The sequence below is a fragment of the Mesoplodon mirus genome (assembly GCF_964341445.2).
Source record: "Mesoplodon mirus genome assembly, chromosome: 13".
Taxonomy (NCBI): Eukaryota; Metazoa; Chordata; class Mammalia; order Artiodactyla; family Ziphiidae; genus Mesoplodon; species Mesoplodon mirus.
The window spans coordinates 73056611-73079962 of NC_138989.1; the positions used below are offsets into that span (position 1 = coordinate 73056611).

Genomic DNA, 23352 nt, shown 5'->3' on the forward strand with positions numbered 1-23352 from the left:
CGTGCCCCGGTCTGGGAGGATCCCATATGCCGCGGAGCGGCTGGGCCCGTGGGCCGTGGCCGCTGGGCCTGCGCGTCCGGAGCCTGTGCTCCGCGACGGGAGAGGCCACAACAGTGAGAGGCCCGCATACCGCAAAAAAAAAAAAAAAAAAAAAAAAATGTGTATCGCATAACAGAGCTTAATAAAATTCTGAAAACAACTTAAGAAAAAACAGTCTCTAGGAGGTTATCTATGCCAACTTTGTGTGATCCCTTTTGCTATCAGTTGGTGAACTCAGAGGAACAAGAGTTTTCAAGTCTCAGTCACATAATCGGTAAATCTGAAAGGGAATCCCCCTTTCCCGACATCTAGAAGTCTTCATTATAACTGAAGAAAAATAATGTTTGAGTCACTTGCCCTTTTGGCACAGTCATTTATGTTAAAAGGTACATAATGGAAAATAAACTAGAGCTGGCTACAGAGGAAAGAAATAGATCTAACTCAGAGCAAGAATCGCCATTTGCATGGCAGGATGAACATGTGCAAAAAACACAGTGGAAAGGAATTAAACTGGCCGTGGCCACAGACATAAACATGAAGAAGTGAGAAGACGTACATTATATAGCTGACTCCTTTTGAGGAAGATAAAGTTGGAATATTCTTAGTATATATCAAGGAGGAGAAGGAAGAGACTCTAAGGAAAGAAAGAGAAGAGTTACGAAACAGGCTGAATTAAAAGTCTAGTTATACATATAATGCATTTAAGCTACCTGGCACCACAGGACATGTGTATACATGCCATGGATAGTTCATCTTAAGAAAAATACTACAAAGCTAGAGGTGACATCAGAGATAATTTTCTTGTTCTCAAATGAGAAAACTGAGGCCTGAGCATGAGCCCAGGGTGACACAGCATGCTGACATTAGGATGAGGACAAGTATTCAGAGCTCATTAGTTTGGGCATTTTCATTACAAGATACTCCTGTATAAGTAATACAGGGAGAAAAAGGACCAGGATTCAGACATATTGATGAGGGTTTGGTTCCATATGCTTTTAATACCAGCAGAATTGTATTTCTGCAGTGACAGGACTCAGTCCATCTATTTGGGGGTACCTAGGGTCCTCCAACCAGCAAAATGACCTTGGGAGGTCAGGAGAATGTTGAGGCCACGTCAGAGCTGTGCTTCAATGTTACACTGAGCTCACACTAGGTCACCTAAGGGTGAAGTTCAACAGATTTACCAAAGGCAAGAAGAAAGCCCCAGAAAACAATGCTCAGGTGTGGGAGAATAATATTCCCAAAATAAATAACAAAGAGAGTTCAATAATTTATGCCAAGCTCAGCAGGAATTTTTGCAAAACATTAAATAGCAGGGTTCTTAATAAGCCCTGAAGAAATAAGGGAGGAGAAGCAGCAGGAGCAAACACAAAACCAAATCCAAACATACGTAAAAGAAGGAAACAAAAAAGGATAAGTTCACCCACACAGAGCTCATCTTCGACTTGGCACTCTTTGTATAGAATAGTCATACCTGCGCTCTCCTACTGAGTGGACTGTAAGCTTCCTGAGGGCAGGGTCACAGGTGTAGTTACCACAGTTAAGTGCCTTTATTAAAGGTCTGCTTCATGAAAGCCCAAGCAATGAAATCAGAAAAAAAACTACCCCAAAAATGTTCCTGCCATTTCCTCTACTAATTCAGGTGGCACTGGCCATGTGCGAGACTCACTTTTGATCATGTTGACATCATTGGCCCCGTCTCCAATGGCGAGCGTGATGGCTTTCTTGTACCTCTTCACCAGGTCCACCACCATGGCCTTCTGCTTGGGGGTGACCCGGCAGCAGATGACTGCACTGCACTCACAGGCCAGGTCAACAAAGTTCTGCTGCCGCTGCTCTTTTTTAGCTTCCATCCTCCTCTTACTTTGTGTCCGCATTCGTCTTTCTTCTTCTGTCCTGGGGAACTTCAGTTTCAAAATCTTACTTCTCTTGGTCTTTTTCTCAAGAAGAATTTCATTCTGTGAAAATCAGAAAGGGAAAGGATTCTAACCATTTGGGGTTTAATAACAAGAGTACCATTCCGGGCTTCCCTGGGGTGGTGTAGTCGTTAAGAATCCGCCTGCCAATGCAGGGGACATGGGTTCGAGCCCTGGTCCGGGAAGGTCCCACATGCCGCAGAGCAACTAAGCCTGTGCGCCACAACTACTGAGCCTCCGCTCTAGAGCCCGTGAGCCACAACTCCTGAGCCTGCGGGCCACGACTACTGAAGACTGCGCACCTAGAGCCCGTGCTCTGCAACAAGAGAAGCCACCGTGATAAGAAGCCTGCACGCCGCAACGAAGAGTAGCCCCTGCTTGCCACAGCTAGAGAAAACCCACGCACAGCAACAAAGACCCAACGCAGCCCAAAATAAATAAATAAATAAATATATATATATATATATTTTTAAGTACCATTCCCAAGACTTTAATCATCTGAAGGATAATTCTTGGGTTGTATCATTGATGATACTGTTCCGATTATAAAATATTTACTATAAAAATATAGAAAAATTTAAAATATACAAAGAAGAAAATTTTAAATTTAAATTAATTATCAACTAGTTGATAAACTGGTAATAACCACTGCCACCAGTTTGAATCATATAATATTATATGTATCATATAATATTAACTCTCAGACTTGGGAAATTGCACTTTATTTATAGGCTAAGAGATTTTTAGGTTGGTAATTAATACGACAGACCATCTAAAATTGGTCCAGAATGACCTGCTTTAGTTTGAGCCAAAGGGAGAGACACTAACGATACATACCAGCCAAGAGCCAGTGATGATTAAGGCACGGTTTCCACCAGATGGAAAAAAAGGTTCGTGCACTTGGGGTACAAATTTTGCGTAGACTCCACTTCGGTTCCTCTGGTTTTCCATCCTTGTATGAAGAAGAGCACTGGGGGGAAAATTTAAGTGTTTAAAAGTACAAGACCGGGCTTCCCTGGTGGCGCAGTGGTTGAGAGTCCGCCTGCCGATGCAGGGGACATGGGTTCGTGCCCCGGTCCAGGAGGATCCCACATGCCGCGGAGCGGCTGGGCCCGTGAGCCATGGCCACTGAGCCTGCGGGCCCGGAGCCTGTGCTCTGCAACAGGAGAGGCCACAACAGTGAGAGGCCCGCGTACCGCAAAAAAAAAAAAAAAAAAAAAAAAGTACAAGACCATTGGGCTCCCCTGGTGGCGCAGTGGTTGAGAGTCCGCCTGCCGATGCAGAGGACACGGGTTCGTGCCCCGGTCTGGGAGGATCCCACATGCCGCGGAGCGGCTGGGCCCGTGAGCCATGGCCGCTGAGCCATGGCCGCTGAGCCTGCGCGTCCAGAGCCTGTGCTCTGCAACGGGAGAGGCCACAACAGTGAGAGGCCCGCGTACCACAAAAAAAAAAAAAAAAAAAAAAAAGTACAAGACCATAAACAGGCCCTTGACTGTGAGATAATTTTGACATATGATCTTTTAAAAATTGTGGTAAAAAACACATAACATAGAATTTATCATCTTCACTATTTCTGAGTATACAGTTCAGTAGTATTAAGTATATTCATATCACCAACCTCCAGAACTTTTCCATCTTTTAAAATGAAACTCTATACCTATTAACTAACAACTCCCCATTCCTCCCCTCCCCCCAGCTCCTGGTAATCACCACTCTGCTTTCTGTTTCTATGAATTTGATGACTCTAGGTAAGTCATATAATGGAATCGTATGTGTCTTTTTGTGATTGGCTTATTTCACTTAATACTATCTTATTTCACTGTTCTCAAGGTTTACTCATGTTGTAGCATATGTCAGAATTTTATTCCTTTTTAAGGGTGAATAATATTCCATTGTATGGATATATCACATTTTATTTATCCACTCATCTGTCAGTGGACACTTGGGTTGCTTCCACTTCTTGGCTATTGTGAATAATGCCGCTATGGACATGGGTGGACAAATATCTATTCAAGTCCCTGCTTTTAATTCTTTTGGATATATATCCAGAAGTGGAATGGCTGGATCATATGGTGATTCTATTTTTAATTTTTTTGAGATACCACCATACTGTTTTCCATAGTGACTGCACCATTTTATATTCCCACCAACAGTGCACAGGGTTCAAATTTTTCCACATACTTGCCCAGACTTGTTATTTTCTGTGTTTCTTAAATAGTAGCCATCCGTGTGAGGTGAAATTATGGTGTTAATTTGTATTTCTCTAATGCTAAGTGATGTTGAGCATTATTTCATATGTTTATTGACCATTTGTATGTCCTCTTTGGAGAAATGTCTATTCAAGTCCTTTGCCCATTTTTTAATTAAGTGGCATATAATCTTACTAAGTCTTGATTCCTCCACCATGGAGGCACCATGTTCATGGTACTTCATTACTTGCCAAAGGCAGCTAAAGGAAGATACAGTTGAAAATGTGTTCACAAGCAACAGAAGGAGGGCAATCTTGATCTGAATTCTAATACACAGGGGTGAACCCTCGTGTATTACCAACAGTGACCACTGTTGGGCAGAAAAAAACTTATTTCCACATAAAGTTATGTCTGCTTTTGAGATATTCTCAGTGCTTTATATCAACAAATTATTGAGAAGACCACATATAACTCACTCATGTGATAGAAAAATGAGTCGTGGAACTTTGGAGTAAAAGGGACTGTAAATATCCAATCTCTTCATGTTACAAATAAGGAAATCAAGCCCGAGAGAGAGAGCGTGATTTGCCTGCAGCGAGTTGATGGGAAAACTGCAATGAGGACTCAGGACTCCGAACTCTCAGCCAGAGTTTTCCTCGTTACACACATGGAGCCTTTATTCTTCACCTTTAAGAACAGGTTTCTCAACCTTGGCACTATTGACGTCTTGGGCCAATTAATTCCTTGTTGCGTGTGGCTGTCTATTGTATTGTAGGGTGTTCAGCAGCATCCCTGGCCTCTACCCCCTGGAAGCCAGGAGCACCCCCCTCCTTCCCCACTGTGACAGTCAAAGATGTCTCCAGACATTGCCACATGTTCCCTGGAAGGCAAAGTCCCCACCTCCCCTACCCCAGTTGAAAACCACTGCACTAGAAGATTAGGTATTTATTATTCACTTTCCACATTAATTCTCATTTTCAAGTTGAAAATAAGGAGTGATCAAGACAAATCACTAAAGGCTGAAAGAGAAAAAATATGTATATAATTCATACTAAATAGTGGTGTCTCAAGCCCACTTCCTTTTTCAGCAGACAAGCACTGAGTGCTTCCAAGGACTACAGAAAAACGGCCCCTGAAAGGGGAAACAAGGCCCCAGGTTTTCCTACAACATAAGGTCGAAACATGGTAAATTGGAGCTGCCTGTTGTTTCCTTGCTTCATTTAAACTTGAGGAAACTGTGCCAACTGACACATTCTAGCTCCCATTTCTCTGTATCTGCTGTGTCTACTGGGTCTAGTCTTGCTTTTATAAAAATGAGACGTGACATATTCTCATACTGCAGGCCCTTTACTCACCTGATATCTTCCCCATAGCAGATAGTGGTATCTTCAGTAAGAAGTTCACAGGCAAATCCTATATTTTCAGCAGTTTCTGCAACAGAAAAAAGTTAAGTCATATGTCATTCCTACTGATGAATTTAATAATGGACTTTAGTAATGATATTTTTTCAATTAATGAAATAACCAGATTCAATCAAATATGTTGTTTTTCTGTAGCAATGTCTAGAAATCACATAAAGAAAAAAATCCCTTTCTCTGTAATAAAGTAAATGTAATAAGTCAAAGTCTGGTTGAGATGTTTTCAATAATAAAATGTGCTATATATCAAATACATAAACCGTTATTTAATAAATCAATGCTGATTGAAATACTGAACACATTTAGTTCATGTGGTTTAATCATTCTGTTATAGGGGAGAAGGATAACCATTTCCATAAGCCCTCATATGGGGCTCCTACTGGAGATTTTTCCCCTCTTCCACCACCTTAAGGTCAGGACTTAATCCCTTAGCTTATCAAAGTGTGTAACCCATCAACTATGTCAATCAGAGTAAGAGACGTGATCTAGTTTCCCATGGGAGGCTTCTGAAGTAAAGAATAAATACAAACAACTTGTTGAGCTCTAAATTTAAAAATGAAAATCTTCCCTTGGGTATAAAATTTTCATTATTTTCAAGCAGTAAAAGGGGCAGGAAAACAAAAGTTGTTCAGTATTTTGTACTGTTCTACTCTATGCCCAACAGGTGCCAAAGTGCTGGGGACGACAGAAGGGACCAGAGTATAGCAGCCCAGTATAGCAGCCCACATCTGGTGGGAGAGAGAAGACTAAACACAATCAGGAAGACACGACAAAGAGCTCAATTTTAAGGAGTAAACTCTGCTACTGAGGGAGCTTCGGGAAGGATGCGGTCAGGATGGGCTGGAATAACAGAGAAGGATTTCTTAGGGAAAGAGTCTCTGTCCCAAAGAAATAGACAGTGTTTGTACAGGATGGAAAGTTTGAGGTCACCTTGAGCAAGGGAAACAGGAGCTATGAATATTTGTGAATTAACAGATATGCTTCCCTGCAAACTAAATTACCCTTTTTGTCTCCAGTAAGCACCCAGATCTTAATGTCAGCTTTTGCAAGTTTTGAAATGGTTTCTGGGACTCCATCTTGTAGCTTGTCTTCAATAGCTGTTGCTCCCAATAGCTGAAATGTGCATTAAAAGAAAGGAATTAGCAAATAAGCCAAAAATGTTCTGTAATTGCAGTTTGCCAAACTGTAAAAAGAAGGACTAAATACACCCCAGTTGGTGCTCTGTTGGGGCCGGTGGCCAGCATTAACTGGGAAGGCTGTCATGTGTCACACTCATCAAAAACCAAACAGCCAAAAACTTTTTTCTTAAAGTAATTCACCAAGACAAAAATATAAGTACAAATCAAAGACAATAAAAATATACTTTCATTGTGTGTATACTACTTTACATGGACACAAGCCAATTTCTCTTGCTAAAAGTCAATACTGACTATTCACTGAACATTTCCTTTTAATATAAACACTAAAGGCAGTAAGTGTTAAACTTTAAAAAGTCTCTTTAACAAATGGTATATTTTCTCATTTCAAGATTTTGCAGAATATAAATCTCAGTAATTCTCACAATGTAATAAGTATATGCTGGCTTGTTACTGTATACAAATCATAATGAATTTTAATAAGTGATATAAAAATAACAATCAGAACCTCATAGTGTTTTCTGTCATTTGGTTTCTCCTAATGGAAACTCCTATTTTGCTTGCTGAACAAAAGAAATTCAAGTGACCTAGTTCCACTGTACCAATTTCAAATACTGAAGTTGGAATTATCTTTCAAGCATGAGATCAAAACTGTAATAAAACTTAATAAAATTTCCAATTCTGTTTGGAATATCAAGGAGAAAGTTACAAAGGTTAAGACTCACAATTAAGTCTTTTTCAATCTCCTCATAAACTTTATCCAGAGCTTCATCCCGGTTGGTTGAGGCTACACTTGCAGCCATAAACTTTTTATTCCATTCTTCAAATTCTTTTTCTTCAATTTCCTTATAGCAAAGGCACAGGGTTCTAAGAGTCTCACCTGCAAAGGTCTGTTTAAAAGACAATCCATTCACCCAAAGAATAGTTAATTTTATGTAATTCAAGATCAAGTTTGAAATCTTACTTTGAAATAATACAATAAGAGAATTTTAAAAGACTGTGAAAGATGGATTCTGTACACATACATTCCATAGAGGAGATTAAACAAATACTTTGTTTTTCTAAGTATTCTCAGTATCTTAGGAATATATTTGTAGTTCCCAAATTAGTTCAAGGGAAAAGCATATCTTCTAAATCAAGTCATGAGAATTAAAAAAAACCTTTTTCTCTTAACTAAGAAAATAACAGACCAAGGAAGCTGCCTTGGGGTATGATGATTTTGTAAACCTGACCTGACTCCTTTATAATTTGTTTCTACAAACTGTTACAAGTCCAATCAACTATGAACTCTCAACCAAGCATTATTCCCTCAAACCATTTCTGAAATACATGAGCCACTGCTAAAGCTGAGATAAAACATTTTAATGAGTCTGGAAAATTTAATCATGGTGAACAGATTTAAGCCATTTTAAATAGCTTAAATATGAACCAGTAAAAATGTTCCATTACTTCACAATCACATCTTGTCTAGCCAAAAATGGCAGAACTGGTTCACCCAACTGAGGGTCTGTTGTCAAAGACTCTTTGCAAGGTTCTGCGTGTATTTGATTAGACTGCCTTTGTTCATCTCCTCATGAGAAATTATCCAGTGTAACTGCTTCAGTAACATTTACAACCTTAAAATGTGACCCCACTTACTAAACATATTCATCAGGCTTCTTTCTGAAGGACCTTTGGCTCCCAAACTCAGACCCGTCAAGTGAAGGGAAGAAAAAAACCCTTTATTAAGCACCTACTAAGTGCTAGGGGCTGTGCAAGATGGTTTTCATCCACGAGGCTTTGCACCAACCCTCCATGGTAGGAATTATCCCCTTCCTCTTCCACACGGGCAATTAATGATTCATCTGAGACATCAACCATTTCCCCCCAGAGGGCACGAAACAAGTAAAGAGGCAGAACTGGGACACCAGATCTGACAGATATGCTCCATACTTCACTGCCATCATTATATATAAGCAAAACAATATAAGGGTTGGTAGGCAATTCGAAAAGAGAAATTTCCAGAAGCCTTCTGAATAACTGCAATATCACTGGACCAAGTACATAGTCCCCTAAAATAGCAGGTTTGAAGTAATGAAGACCAAACTGATTCTCTAACAAAGATATCAGAACTTGATTATCCAGTGCACTGCTTTGTCATGCCCTATCATACATGAATGCTTTCTTTCCTTCACTGGACACTAGGACGTTGGAATTCTTGGAGACTACGGCACAGGATGGTTATGTAGCTTGCTCGAGTTCACCAGAAGAAAGACCAGTGTTTCTCCTGGATCCGTCCTGCAGATACTGCTGACCTGGATGCTGGGAAGTGGTAGCAAGGTCATTTCCTAGGAAGTCAGCGTCAGGGACAGAACATATTCCTACTTCGGTGCTCTTTCCACTCAACTACACCAAGACAATAGGTCAACGGTTAACACAGAGCTTTCGTTGCAGCTTAAGGGATAGTACCAGAAAATAAGTTTGGAATCTGTGGCATAAAGAGTGGAAGTGAGACTTACATCCAGGGCATCCTGTGTCTCTTGTTTCATAGGAGTCGTTCGATGTAACCGTTCATAAATTACAGTGTCGGCACCTTTACAATAAAGCCTGATATTGCCTTCTAGGGTTCTTACTAGTAGCAAGGGAAGGAAAAGCAAATAGTAAAGTTAATGTTTGATTTCTTAAAAGAAAAGTACATTCATGAAGTTAATTTGAAGTGTTACAGTGCTAAACATTCATAATTAGTTTAAAATCAGCAATGTACTGAGAAAAATGGTCTCAACAACGTTGGTAAGCCACTGTCTACATAGAACGTAATAGTGAAATAAATATGAAAAGATTCCTTCAGTCAGCTCCGTTTTCCATAGCCTTGCTTATTCTTTCAGCAAATATTCACTGACTCCCTACTATGTGCTAGCTTCTTCCATAGAGCCTTTTTTGTCCATGCCAGCCAGTGGGAATCTTTCTTACCTATAAACCCACAACACTTAACTGCCTTTAATACTGGGACCAAAACACGCTCCTTGTGACCATTTTCTTGGCGTTTTTGATCTCTGCAGTAATTTAATTGTATTACGTGTCTCATCAGTAACTAGATTTTAAGTTCTCTAAGGTAGATGCCAGGCGTGATAATCAGCCCAGATCAGTGCTGGGTACGCAGAAAGCACTCAGGAAAATGAGCCTAATCAGAGTTCAGGAGGCAGTTAAACCTATATATCTTTTTGGTTAAAAAGTCAATCTCATGGTGGAAAAGCTTATAGATATCACTTAACCCAGTGATCCAAGCTGATGTGACCAGCAATCACAGGCCTTCTGATGTGATGTGCTGGGAAAGACACGGCACCGATCTACGTACCCCTCCTGCCAACAGTGCGTCATCTGAACCTAATCATGAGGGAACATCAGACAAACCCAAACTGAGGGACTCTTGACAAAATAATAGGCCTGGGCTTTTCAAAAATGTCAGTGTATGAAAGACCAAAAACAGGTTCTGGAACTCTTCTAGAATAAAGGAGACCAGAGTAACAATCACCGAATGCAATGTGGAATATTAGGTGGGGTCCTGAATCAGAAAGAGAATTCCTGGTAAAATTCGAAAACGTTCTGTACAGATAATAATACTGTAATGTTAAATTTTCTGAGTCTGATCAGTGTACTGTATATAAAAATAAGTGAAGGTTCCCGATCTTAGGAAATACCTACTTAAGTGTTTGGGGGAAAGGGGCATGAGATCTGCAATTGACTCTCAAATGGCTGAGAAAACAAGAACTTGTAAATGATAATGACAAAGGATTTGTGACCAGTGCTAACAATGGTGGATATGGAAGAAAATACAAGAGTTCTTTCAAGTGTTCTTGCAATTTTTCTGTAAGTTTGAAATTAACTTCAAAAATATGAACTTGAAACATTCCAATACTATGAAGTGATCATTGTCTCCACTTGGCTGCCTGGGCTGGAGGTATGATTTTGATTCATAAGCACAGCCTCGCTTTTCTCAGAACTCCTCTCCTGCTACACTCCCCCTTCCCTGATGTCCCTCAAGCCTCCAGCAGAAGTGCTCAGAGTGACTCACGATATAAAAGCTCATGTTGTGGGTCTACCACCCACAGTGCTGCCACCCCAATTCCACAGCTGGCAGCCCACATCTTTGAAGATACCCCAACATCTGCAAGATTCAGATCTACTGCATTTGTCCCTTTGAGTGATGGACATGGTGTAGAATGAAGAAAACACTAGTTTGGACAAGCCTGCAGAAATCCTCCGGGAGCCAAGGGGTTCATTCACTGCCTAGTTTATCCTGGTGTCGCTAAATAAAATGTGTGAAAGGCAGCATCTTCATGAGCCATTCACAGACGTACCCTGAGGGCGACCTACCAATTATAGACATTCGCTTCCGGTCACTGTTGAAGTCTAACATCGCGAGAACATTGTAGGTCCTCTCAGTGCCCAGCTCACTGATGGTGATCGTGTTCTGGGTCCTGGTGAGGAAGGCAAAACCGAAGTTCCTGGCGGCGCTTACCAGAGCACCTTCGTCAGGAGAGGCCGCCTGGTAGTTGAGCTGACCTAGCAAGCGAGGCAGGAGAGAAAACCGGAAAAGCTGAGCTCACCACCAAGAGTTCACCAGTGCAGTTCACATGCTGGGTGAGGATGTATGGTTACCCCTCAGTACCAGCAGGGGACTGATTCCAGGAGCACCCGCAGGCAAATTCTACGGATGCTCTAGTCCCTTATAAAATGGCAGACTACAGCAGATACAGCTGGTGTTCCACATCTGCGGGCACAGAGGACCAACTGTATTGCAAAGCCCAAAACAGCCTCAAGAAAACAAGTCACTGATTTTTAAGGAGTATGCCAACATTAATTTTAAAGTTTTTCAAAGGTAAACTTTTATTTCTAATCATAAACAGTGATATAAACTAGAAGTAAAAAACAAAAAAATCTGGCCAAGAATAGGGGGAAAAAAAATCTCATAATCCCACCATCCAGAGGAAGAACAACACTATTGACATTCTGTTATCATTTCTTCCAGTCCTTTTGGAAATGCCTATTTCTGTAATAGTTTCCATCATGTTAAATATACATTTACATCCTGGTTATTTTAACATTGTATTTTGAGCATGTTATCATAGCTTTAAAAAAGTCTTTCTATGTATTATTTTAAAGGAATGTAACCTGTGAATGTAACATGTGACCATTTTCCTATTACCGGCACTTAGTTCCTTCCCCCAATTTTTTTACTCTAAAAAATAACATTGTGGACTTCCCTGGTGGCGCAGTGGTTGGGAATCTGCCTGCCAATGCAGGGGACATGGGTTCCATCTCTGGTCCGGGAAGATCCCACATGCCACGGAGCAACTAAGCCCGCATGCCACAACTACTGAGTCTGCGTGCTACAACTGCTGAAGCCCGCGCACCTAGAGCCCGTGCTACGCAACAAGAGAAGCCACCACAATGAGAAGCCCGCGCACCACTGCGAGGAGTGGCCCCCACTCACCACAACTACAGAAAGCCCGCGTACAGCAACCAAGACCCAACAAGGCCATAAATAAATAAGTAAACAAACAAACAAAAAATTGCCTTCTCTCAAACTACTAAAAAAAAGTTTTAAAAATAAATAAATAATAAAAAACAACACTGTAATAAGCATTTTGTATGTGTATAAAGGTTTTTCTGACTCTATTTTCTAAGGATAGCTTCCTGGTCGTGAAAATACTGGGGTAAAGAATATTGACAATTTTTAAACCTGTTGGCACATATTTTACTCACTTCTTTTCTAAAAGGGTTGTACCAGGTTATCTTCCCTCTAGAAGAGTGTGCTTTCTTCACCTTAGCTATATTCTCATAATTTAAAAAAGTCTCAAAATGTATCAATCTGTTCAGTATCTTGATATTTGAAAGTTATATAATGGGAAACTGCCTTTATTTCACAACTAAATTGCAACAATAGGAGTAAATCTCACAATGTTGAGTGGAGAAGCCAGACACCAAGTACAAACCACATAATTCCATTTACACGAACCGCAAAGCAGACAAAGCTAACCCACACTATTCGAAGTCAGGATAGTAGTCACCCCTGGAGGGGCAATGACTGAAAGGGAACATAAAAGGGATGTCTAGGGGATGGGAAATGTTCTTTTTGTAAAAATCTGGGTACTCATGACGAGGGAGTATTCAACCTGTGAAAACGAGCTATACGCTTGTCTCTGTACACATGTTGTACCTCAGTAAAAAATTAAAAGAAAAAAAGCTCCACCTATCCAAGAGTTTCTATTTTTCTACTCTTAGTTCTTCCAACTCAAAGTAGAATGAAAAGTATTTCTATAGTCAGATGAATTTCCACAGGAAAAGGCATTTCGTTTTCCACCATGGAAATGATCAGGATGCACCCATAGATGGATGGGCAGCTCTTTACCCCATCCGTCTATGGGGAGGGGGCGGATGCCCCAGGGTGCACAGCTGTACGTAGAGCTAAACGCCCGGTCCCTACCCTACTCCCTTCACATACATGCTCAGGTGGTTCACTCTAAGTCAATATTAATCACTCCCAAATAGTAATTAAAGATGACTGTTAGGTTGGTCTCTCTCCATCTGTCCACCCAGAAAGTCATACACCAGAAGTTACGAATGTACTTGCTAAATCCAGCCATTCTACAAACACACACATACCAGAGGGTAAAATATTTAACCAGAGCTAAACAAGCAGCAGTGAGAACACAGTCCCCTCCCTTCAGCAAGTTTCACTGACAGGGATATAGTGCATCATACTGAAGGCAAACTTACTTCCAACAGAAAAAAAAGGAACAAAATGATAAAAGGTGGTAAGGTTCCCATGAGTAAGACAATCATATCTGGAGAGAACACTGATATTTTTATCATTAAAAGAAAATCCTTCCATTTTGTTCTAGTAATGGAATCACAGAATTGCAGACTAATAGAGACAGGAGGAACTTCAGAGACCTGGTCCAAACTCCAACTTTATGTTTGCAGGAGGAAACCTGGACTAAAAATTAACCTCCTGAAACCTCTTCTGCAGAAAACTCTTTATTTACCACACGCTCAGACACAACCAAAGAGACTTTTTCTTTTACAGACTAATTTGTGGATCACGGAACTGATGCAAATAAAAAAGATGCTGAAACAACAAACCCCACCTCTCATTATCCTGATTCCATAGCTTCCTCTGGTTGATAATCTTCTAGTCACCAGTCTTGAAACAAGTTACGTCTCAGATTGACTATCCCCTCCCCCAATTTGTTACTTTCTCATCCTTCCCAAAGACTCCACGCTAACCCAGGTCCTCAGTTTCCTCACCCATCTCGTGTGTCCCGGCTCCACACTCCTAAAACTCAGCTCTCTAATCATAATCTCATGGTGCATCCCAACTTAAAGGGCTTCAGGTAAAGAAAATGCCCCCAAGCCTTTTGAACGCTTCTCTCCCATGGCCTCTGCAGGAGGCAGGAGGCTATGATGGCCCCAAGGTGTGTCTCCCCACCTCGTGTACACATACACTTTCTCCCAGTGACTCAAGCAAACTCTAACCGAGGTATTTCTGGGAAGGGATTTTATTGATATAATTCAGGTCCAGATCGGGGTTGACCTTCAGATAAGGAGATTATCTGGGTGTTCCCAACCTAACTGGGTCAGTCCTCAAAAGGGACGGGGCTCTTCCTGGGGAGAGAGATTTGAAGCATGAAAGGGGTTTGATGGAAGGGAGATTCTCCACTGCTGGCTTTGAAGACAGGGGGAACCATGTGGCAAGGAAGGAGGGAGGCCCTGGGAGCAGAAAGAAGCCCTAGCTGACAGCAAGGAAATGGAGACCTCAGTCCTACAACCACACAGAACTGAATCCTGCTCTCAGCTTGCAAGACGATGCTGATCTCCAGTTGAAAACGTGGCCTGACCTTGATTCTAGGGAGATTCTTAGCAGAGAACCCAGTCACGCCGTGTGCCCAGACTGCTGACCTAAAGAACTGTGAGCTAATGAATAGGTGATTTAAGCCTCTGACTTGTGGTGATCCACTACAGAGCAACAGAAAACCAATGCAGCTTCTCCACACTCAGCCTCCACGTGCCCTACATGTACTCAACACTTGGGCCACACAAACCGTCTGCTGAGCATATGTGACAAGATTCTTACCTCTCACTGTTGATGTTATGCATAATAAAAGATGAGCCAATCTCTACTATTCTTGTAAAAGAGGGAAAATGAGAGTGCAAGAGCAGAGGCACCCCAGCATGGTGGAGTGGGAGGACTCAGCTAAAATGAGTCCTAACATGCTGTCTGAGCTCAGATAGGTCTTGGTGCTTCTGGGTCTGAATTTCCTCATCTATAACATTTGGAGGAGTTACTCCCAAGGTCCCTTCCAATGGACCCTTTCAAGGGGCTTTTATGTATCAAAGCCAAAATCAATTTTTCTTTTACCTCCAATAGCTTCTACACATTTAGTTTTTATGCCTATTTCTCCTCTGGAGATTTCATCCACTACATGTGAAGCCTCAGCATCAGAAAACAGAAAAGGACATTCGTTTGTATGCTGGGGCTGATTAAAGTGGAAAATGCATATGACAAAAGGGCACCTTTTGCTCTCTCCAGAACGCACATGTGTATCTATATAATGTATCACTGTGTGCATAGGTGACAAAATCCCTAGCTTTCATTAATACTGGACAAATTTGCTCTAACAAAGGCAGCACAAGCTGCATTTAGAATGCTGCAGACTTGGAAACAACCTAAATGTCCATCGACAGGTGAATAGAAGATGTGGTATATATACACAATGGAATATTACTCAGCCATAAAAAAGAATGAAATGCCATTTGCAGCAACATGGATGGACCTAGAGATTGTCATACTGAGTGAAGTCAGAAAGAGAAAGACAAATACCATGATATCACTCATCTGTGGAATCTAAAATACGACACAAATGAACTTAAACAGAAACTGACTCACAAACAGAGAGAACAGACTTGTGGTTGCTGAGGGAGAGGGAGGGTGGGGGAGGAATGCAGTGGGAGTTTGGGATTAGCAGATGCAAACTATTGTATAGAATGGACAAACAACAAGGTCCTACTGTATAGCATAGGAAACTGTATTTAATATCCTGTGATAAACCATATTGGAAAATAATACGAAAAAGAATGTGCATACATGTATAACTGAATCACTGTGCTGTACAGCAGAAATTAACACAACACTGTAAATCAACTATACTTCAATTTTTTTTAAAAAGGTTAATTTAAAAAAATAGAATTCTTCAGAGGACTCTACAAGTCAACTTGCTTGTTCCCATGCAACTACACATGAATTATGCTCCTTCAAATGAAAAAGGCAGCTTCAGGAGGCCTAGGCTTTTGGCTGCTATTATTTCAAACCCCAAACATATCTGAATGTAAAACATAAGTTCTCTCTGAAATTATTTTGTAGTAAAGACTGTCCGAGTTTAAAGTCCACTTATCATCCAGATAAGGTTTGACTCATCATAAATATTAAGTAATCAGATAGTGAGAAGATTTTGATCCTTCTGTTATAACGCAAGAGTCAATCATTTTTTTTTTACTGAAAAGATTTCAATTCCAAAGTGATAAATACATCTGGAGCTAGAACTGTGAAGGAGATGTATATTTCCGGAGGCCAGGAGCCTGTTTCATGGGTTGCTGGCTCGTATACCATCTAGTGGAAGGGGCCCACAGATAGTCATCATTTGGGTGGAGATTCGACAAACTTGTCACGCACACAACTCTTTTTTAATGTTTCCTTTGGACAGTAATATTTACTATTATAGGAAATACTTATACACCTTGTTATATTTGTACTTCGAATTAATTTAGTGATAATTTGCAATATGCTATGTGGATTCAGACTGCAATCATTTGAAACTTTACGTGACACACCATCATAATTCATATGATCCTGTGATTCTAAAGTTTAAATCTCACCAGGTTGAGATGGGAATTTTCAGAAGTCATTTACTTTGATGATATTTGGGTTCTCTGAAATAAGTGACAGGATCCCTGGGAGAAGGACTTTAAGACAGTTGCACTGCTATCCATTCACTTCTTTTCCCCAGAGGGGGTAAAAAAAAAAAAAAAAGGACTGAGGCGACCTGGTCTAACTGTTTTGTCAGCTGGCCCTCTGGGTAAACAGACCAATCATATTTTCTAGGAAGAAGAAACCTTATATCAGAAATGCCTTTTGCAGGATATCTCTGGCAAAGAATTACCTATGGGAAATAGAACCCAGGATCTAGAAGGCAAGGCTCCCTGGAGTATGCCATGTAAGCCATGCACTTCTCTGGGGTATAAAATATCATACGTGAAACCTAACTGAAACACCTCTAGTTCATACAACTCTTTATATGTGCATTCGAGTCCCAAGCACGAGTTCCCCGTAAACTAAAAAAACTGGTCCCCAGTGTCCGAGATGCGAGAGCCACACTCACCGTCAAGCCTGTCCACCATGACCGTGTGGCACACGGCCAGCAGGAAGAAGAACTGTCGCACTTCCGGCTCCTTCCCTGACTGGATTTGCTCGATGAGATAATGGTCATAAAATACAAGCTTCCCATCGGAATACATATTCCAGCTAAAATCCACTGGCTGAAAGCAGCAGAGGAGGAAAAGTCAGTGTGATTTAAAAGAAACAACTCGGGCTTCACGAATGATAGGGACTTTTCTCTGAAGCCGTGTCTTCATGCAAGCATCACCTTAGGATTTTAACACGTTCTGAAGTGTCAAGAGGCTCACATCTGTCTTAACACAGCCTGTTGTAAGTTGAATTGTGTTCACCCAAAAAGATATGTTGCCCTAACCCCTGGTACCTGGGAATAGGACCTTCTTTGGAAATAAGGTCTTGGTAGATGTAATCAAAATTCAGGTATACTGGATTGGGGGGGCCCTAATCCAGTGACTGGTATCTTTATAGAAGGAGGGAAATCTGGACACAGACACAGGCAGAAGGCCATGTGACGACACAGGCAGACTTCTGAGTGTTGAGTCCGCAAGCCAAGGAACGTCAAGGATTGCAGGCAACCACCAGAACCTAGGAAAAGGCAAGCAAGGAGTCTGCCCTAGAGCCTCCAGAGGGAGCGTGGCCCTGCTGACGCCTTCGTTTCAAACTTTGAGCCTCCAGAGCTGTGAGGGAATACATTATTGTTGCTCTAAGCCACCCATTTTATGGTGGTTTGTTACAGCCCAGGAAACTCATACACAACCCAAGAGATTTCCTAAGTGAAAGGACTCACCTCTATCTTGCTATGATTGTTCTGAGAAGCATCCCGATGGTCTCCTGTGAACAAACAGGACAAGACAAATTGAGTCAACGGGTCTCGAAGCCCGTTTCTGGACAGCCCTCGAGTTAAGAGTGGTTTTTCAAGAGTTGTAAAAAACAAAGCATAACCAAGAAGATACTTGATACAGACCATAGGTGGCCGGCAAAGGCTAAAATATTTCCTATCTGGCTCTTTACAGAAACAGTTTGCTGGCTTCTGGTCTAGAGGTTCAAATACTGGCAAATTGTGTCCCTCTACACTGCCATCTCCTCTGGGGCCAGAATCACGTCCTATGAAGTGCTTTACCCCCGCCCTCCCCCAGCTCAGAAGGAACCACCACCCACGCAGAGGAGAACCCCTTCCTCAAGCCCTCAGCATCCCACCTTCCTCACTGATGTTCTGGGAAAGTACCATACACAGCACAAAGTTTCCTCCAGGTGGAAAGCATATGATGTTATGCTTACAGCTTTTAAAAGAATTATGTCATTTTTATTTAAAAGTTAGAGCACCCTATTTTTTTTTTTGGTACGCAGGCCTCTCACTGTTGTGGCCTCTCCCATTGCAGAGCACAGGTTCCAGATGCGCAGGCTCAGCGGCCATGGCTCACGGGCCCAGCCACTTCGCTGCACGTGGGATCTTCCCGGACCGGGGCACGAACCCATGTCCCCTGCATTGGCAGGTGGACTCTCAACCACTGCGCCACCAGGGAAGCCCCCTAGAGCACCCTATTTGAATACAGCATTAGCCTTGTTATTTTTATAAATCTATAGCACATTTCAGAATATCAAATGGAAATCAATTTTTAAAATATAATGGTAGTGAAATACATGTTAACATACAATTTACCATCTCAACTTTTTTTTTTTTTTTTTTTTTTTTTTGGTATGCAGGCCTCTCACTGCTGTGGCCTCTCCCGTTGCGGAGCACAGGCTCCGGACGCACAGGCTCCGGACGCACAGGCTCAGCGGCCATGGCTCACGGGCGTAGCCGCTCCACGGCACGTGGGATCTTCCAGGACCGGGGCACGAACCCATGTCCTCTGCATCGGCAGGCGGACTCTCAACCACTGCGCCACCAGGGAAGCCCCATCTCAACTATTTTTGAGTGAACAGTTCAGCAGTACTAAGTCCAATCACACAGCTGTGCAGCCATCAACACCATCCATCTCCATGGCTCTTTCGTCTGGTAAAATTGAAACTCTGTACTTATTAAACACTAACTCCTCATTCCCTTCTCTCCTCAGCCCCTGGCAACCACCATTCTACTCTCTGTCTCTGTGAATTTGACTCCTCTAAGTACCTCAAATAAGTGGAATCATACAATATGTGTCCTTTTGTGCCTGGCTTATTTCACTTAGCAGAAAGACCTCAAGGTTCATCCATGTCGTAGCAAGTGTCAGAATCTCCTTCATTTTTAAGGCTGAATAAAATCCCATTGTGTGTATATACCACATTTTCCTTATCCATTCATCCACTGATGGACACTTAGGTTCCTTCTAAGCCTTCACCATTGTGGATAATGCTGCTACGAACATGGGTGTACACATATTGCTCGAGTCCCTGCTTTTGGTTCATTTGGGGTGTGCACCCAGGAGCAGAATTGCTGGGTCACATGGCAAGTTAAATTTTTGCAGAATGTGTACCTATTTCTGACTCCTGACCTCCCCGAGCCATTCTGGGAAGGCAGCCTCTGGCCACACATGCCCAGGGACTGAGTAACTAACAGCTACCACTCACCGTAAATTTGCCCGTTGATGCAGCACTTTTTAAAGGTCATGATGTTCTGTGTGAGCGTCCCTGTCTTGTCAGAGAAGATGTAATGGATCTGCCCGAGCTGCTCATTCAGCGTGGTGGTTCTTGCCTTCGCAGGTGTGTCTTTCTCAGGATAGTACATCTGCAGGTCCCAGTTGATGAAGTAACTCTGTCCAAGACGAATCACTTCCACGCTAGGAAGACAAAAGATTACTTTTGATCGAGCTCTCAGATATGAGTGGCAGGCAGTGGATCTTGTCCTAACTTTGCACCAGGAGCGAGCTGCTTATCTATTGATACAAAGAGACAAGCCCTGCGGTGACCCATGTGCCCAGTCTCTGGGTTCTCCTGACCAAACACATCTTTCTCCAGCTTCAGGGTCAAAGTGTCCTCTCAGTGTGATTTCCTGCTCACTCCTGAGCACATCTGGCCACGGCACCCCACATTCAGAACACGCCACCCACACGAGTGACATGGTGACACTGCAGGGGGCACCCCACGATGTGACAGCTTCTACTCTTTTCTCTCATTCCCCATCGCACTCAGAGACAACTGGAAAGGCATGTTCACCTTTGCCCTCAACTGGAGGACAAAGGGAGTGAGGGTCCACTAGGTTATACACCCCTGTGTACTCTTAAGTAGGACAAAGGGCTTTGGGCAAATAACCCCTAAAGCATGGTTTTTTCCTAAATTTTTTTTTTTTAACCATTTTTTAATTGAAGTATATTGTGTTAGTTTCAGGTATACAGCAAAGTGATTCAGTGATATATATACATTTTTTGAGGAATGTGTACCTATATTTACATATTCTTTTTCAGATTCTTTTCCATTATAGGTTATTACAAAATACTGACTATAGTTCCCTGTGCTAAACAGTAGGTCCTTGTCATTTATCCATTTTGTACATAGTCCTAAATTCTTATAAGGTTACAGAACGTCCAAAGTACGATAATCTAAAAGGATCATTTCCATTTAAAAACTATAACTGATTAAATCTATCTCAACTATTTAAGAAAGGTGCTTACACATCCAGCAACTGTTCAGTGGGCAAAGGATGTGTCTATAATAAGCTAAACAGATGGAAAAATAACTCCCTCCTTCTCTCCTCCCTTATGTATTTCCTGAGTGCCTACTATGTACCAGACACCATCCTAGGTACAGGGGACACATCAGTAAACAAAAGAGACAAAAACCCTGCTCTCAAGGAGGTTACCTTCTAATGGAGACGGACAAATAAATAAACCGGTAAACACACAGTATATCAGGTGATGAAAATTCTCTGCAGAAAATCAAAGCAGGGTGAGGGGAGCTGGAGACCGACAGGCAGAGGAAGTGTTGTTTAAGAAAGAGAGGGTCAGGAAAAGCCAGGGGGATTAAGGTGATTTTTGAGCAGAGACCTGAAGGAAATGAAAGAGCAACCATGTAGATATGGAGGGGAAAAGCATGTTATAGGTGGAGGTCAGAGCAGGTGCAAAGGCCCTGTGGCAGGCACTGGTACGGCTGTGGAATTCAAGGAGGCTAGAGATGAGGGAGTCTAGGGAGTGGGTAGAGATGCTGGAGGTTATGGTTGGGTGTGGAGGGCAGAGCAGCAGATCACATGGGCCTTGTGGGTATAGTGTGGCTTCAGTGAATCTATTCTGAATGAATAGATTGTAGGGTTAAAAACAAAGCAGAGATACTATCTGAAATGACCTGACCGATTTATAGTTTGAAAGGACCTTTACTTCCAAGAGAAACAAAGAAAATCATATTAATCACATGATGTGACTTTTTAAACCTAAAACTACATATACGGTTCATTTCATAACATACATTTATAGATAGAGACAAAATAATCTGTATAATAGTTCCCCTAACAAAGGTAAAACTCATCTCAGTTTTTTTTTTTTAAATAACTGCAAACACATGGCTCCCCAGGGCTTTACTTCATGTTAAAAGAACAATAGTAACTACCTGTAATAAAATTAAAAATAAAACAAATGCACATGTAATAAAATTAAAATAAAATAAATGCTTCTAATTACAGGTGTGCATGTGGCCCTATATGCCTCTGGGCTATTACTTCTTGGAACTAAGAGAAGGCTCTGAATGCTGGGTATATTTCAAGGCACAATTTCTCTCCCAACGGTCTAAAGTTCAATTGACCAGGGATAGTGAACTTTGATATTAAAAAATGAAAAAGTAAAAGAAGTCAGAAATATCACAAAACAAGGTGATGACCATTTGTCAGAGATACGATCCAGACTCTTATCACGGTTGAGGTTGAGATGAGAAACACAGAACACTTTGAGAAGTTGACGGTGGGCAGGGAGAGTGGTATTCCCATTAGAAGGCAGCGTTCAGGAAACCCAGTGAGTTTTCCAAGCAATAGGTGTAGCAGGTGGTAAAAAGGAAGACACAGAAAAGAGGTTAGGAAGGCTCCTGAAAAGGAAAACCACCACGTTATTCCACGACGTTCTAAATCTTCACCCAGCTCTTTCTGATGCTTGGGCTTTGGAGCCCACCAGGAAGGAATCTTGCCAAGCCAGTGACTAAGAAGTAGAGTTTGATCTCTGAATCTGGTAGCCGTATCTGTCAAGAGGTCGAGATAAAAGATGCTGTGTCTGGCACAGAGCAGACACACCGACGTTAATTTCCTTTCCCCGTATTAATTTCCTTCCTCCCTCAATTCTGAAACGAAAGCTATTTTCTTACTTGTTCCTTACGACCTTTGAAACAAGAATTGCTAGAGTTGAAGGTGTTCAGTTGGGAAGATGTACTGTGTTCTTCTGTTAAAGCAAAAGGCCAAAGAGAAGACAGCCTTACCTGACGTAGAGAGAGATGGGCACCAGGGTATTCAGAACAATGATGTAGCCCCAGAAATTTAGGAATCCACGGTAGGAGGGTGCAGAATCTTCTCCATCATAGAGGTACCAAGAAAAATTGCCAATTTGAGCTTCCCAGTAAGCATGGCCGATGGCAAGACCCGCAGAAAGCAAGATAAGAACCACAATGATCTAAAAGAGATTCAACAGTTAAGTGTATTCTAAAGATGCACTGTCGACCCCATGCTAGTTTATCTTATCAATACTTTCCTTATGTATGATAATTTACTAGTCTGTAAAAACAACACACTTAAAATAGAAACAGTGTCATAAGAATGCTTTGAAAATCTATTTATTTCTATGGTTGATTGATTTATCCTACATACCACATATAAGGTGAGGTTTTGTTCCCAAAATTATCTCTCAGAAGAGAAGGTGGTATCTTACATTCAAGTCTTTAAATATTCTCATATTATTGGACATCCTCTCAATTACTTTTCCTTTGAACAATAGCATGCTGTTTGGGAAAGATACCTTACCTTAGCATGAAACAATTTCAAAGAGTGCTAAATTGGGATACGTATAGAAAATGTTTGAAGGAAATGATTTTTTTTAAAAAAGAAGGCAAGGAAATTTCACCCAGATTTGGGTAATTATTCCTGAAGGTTTAATGATCACTTAACGTTTAAGATCCTTAAGAAGTCATATAGTAAGTATTCTGTTGCGGAAATTGAGCATATACTTAAAGGATGAATAAAAAAGTCAACAGCCCTAGTGCTAGTTGGTTATTTGTGAGTAAGAATAAAATTTCCAGGGGCAAATTGAAAGTTCTGGACACAGATTCCGAAAGTGC

General features: G+C 41.6%; 1 protein-coding gene across 2 annotated transcripts in view; it reads right to left on the bottom strand.

Annotated features, from left to right (window-relative positions):
* The window catches only part of ATP8B1 (ATPase phospholipid transporting 8B1), a 112958-nt gene that overhangs the window by 10375 nt on the left and 79231 nt on the right, over window positions 1-23352 (bottom strand). For both annotated transcript variants that reach the window (XM_082641139.1, XM_082641140.1), the window contains exons 12-22: window positions 22501-22691; window positions 19681-19889; window positions 17918-17961; window positions 17117-17273; window positions 11052-11240; window positions 9197-9309; window positions 7424-7588; window positions 6564-6675; window positions 5500-5575; window positions 2793-2925; window positions 1709-1997 (exon numbers count right to left, since the gene is read on the bottom strand). In XM_082641139.1, coding sequence (XP_082497265.1) covers window positions 1709-1997; window positions 2793-2925; window positions 5500-5575; window positions 6564-6675; window positions 7424-7588; window positions 9197-9309; window positions 11052-11240; window positions 17117-17273; window positions 17918-17961; window positions 19681-19889; window positions 22501-22691 — 1678 coding nt within the window. The remainder of the gene's footprint in view (window positions 1-1708; window positions 1998-2792; window positions 2926-5499; window positions 5576-6563; window positions 6676-7423; window positions 7589-9196; window positions 9310-11051; window positions 11241-17116; window positions 17274-17917; window positions 17962-19680; window positions 19890-22500; window positions 22692-23352) is intronic.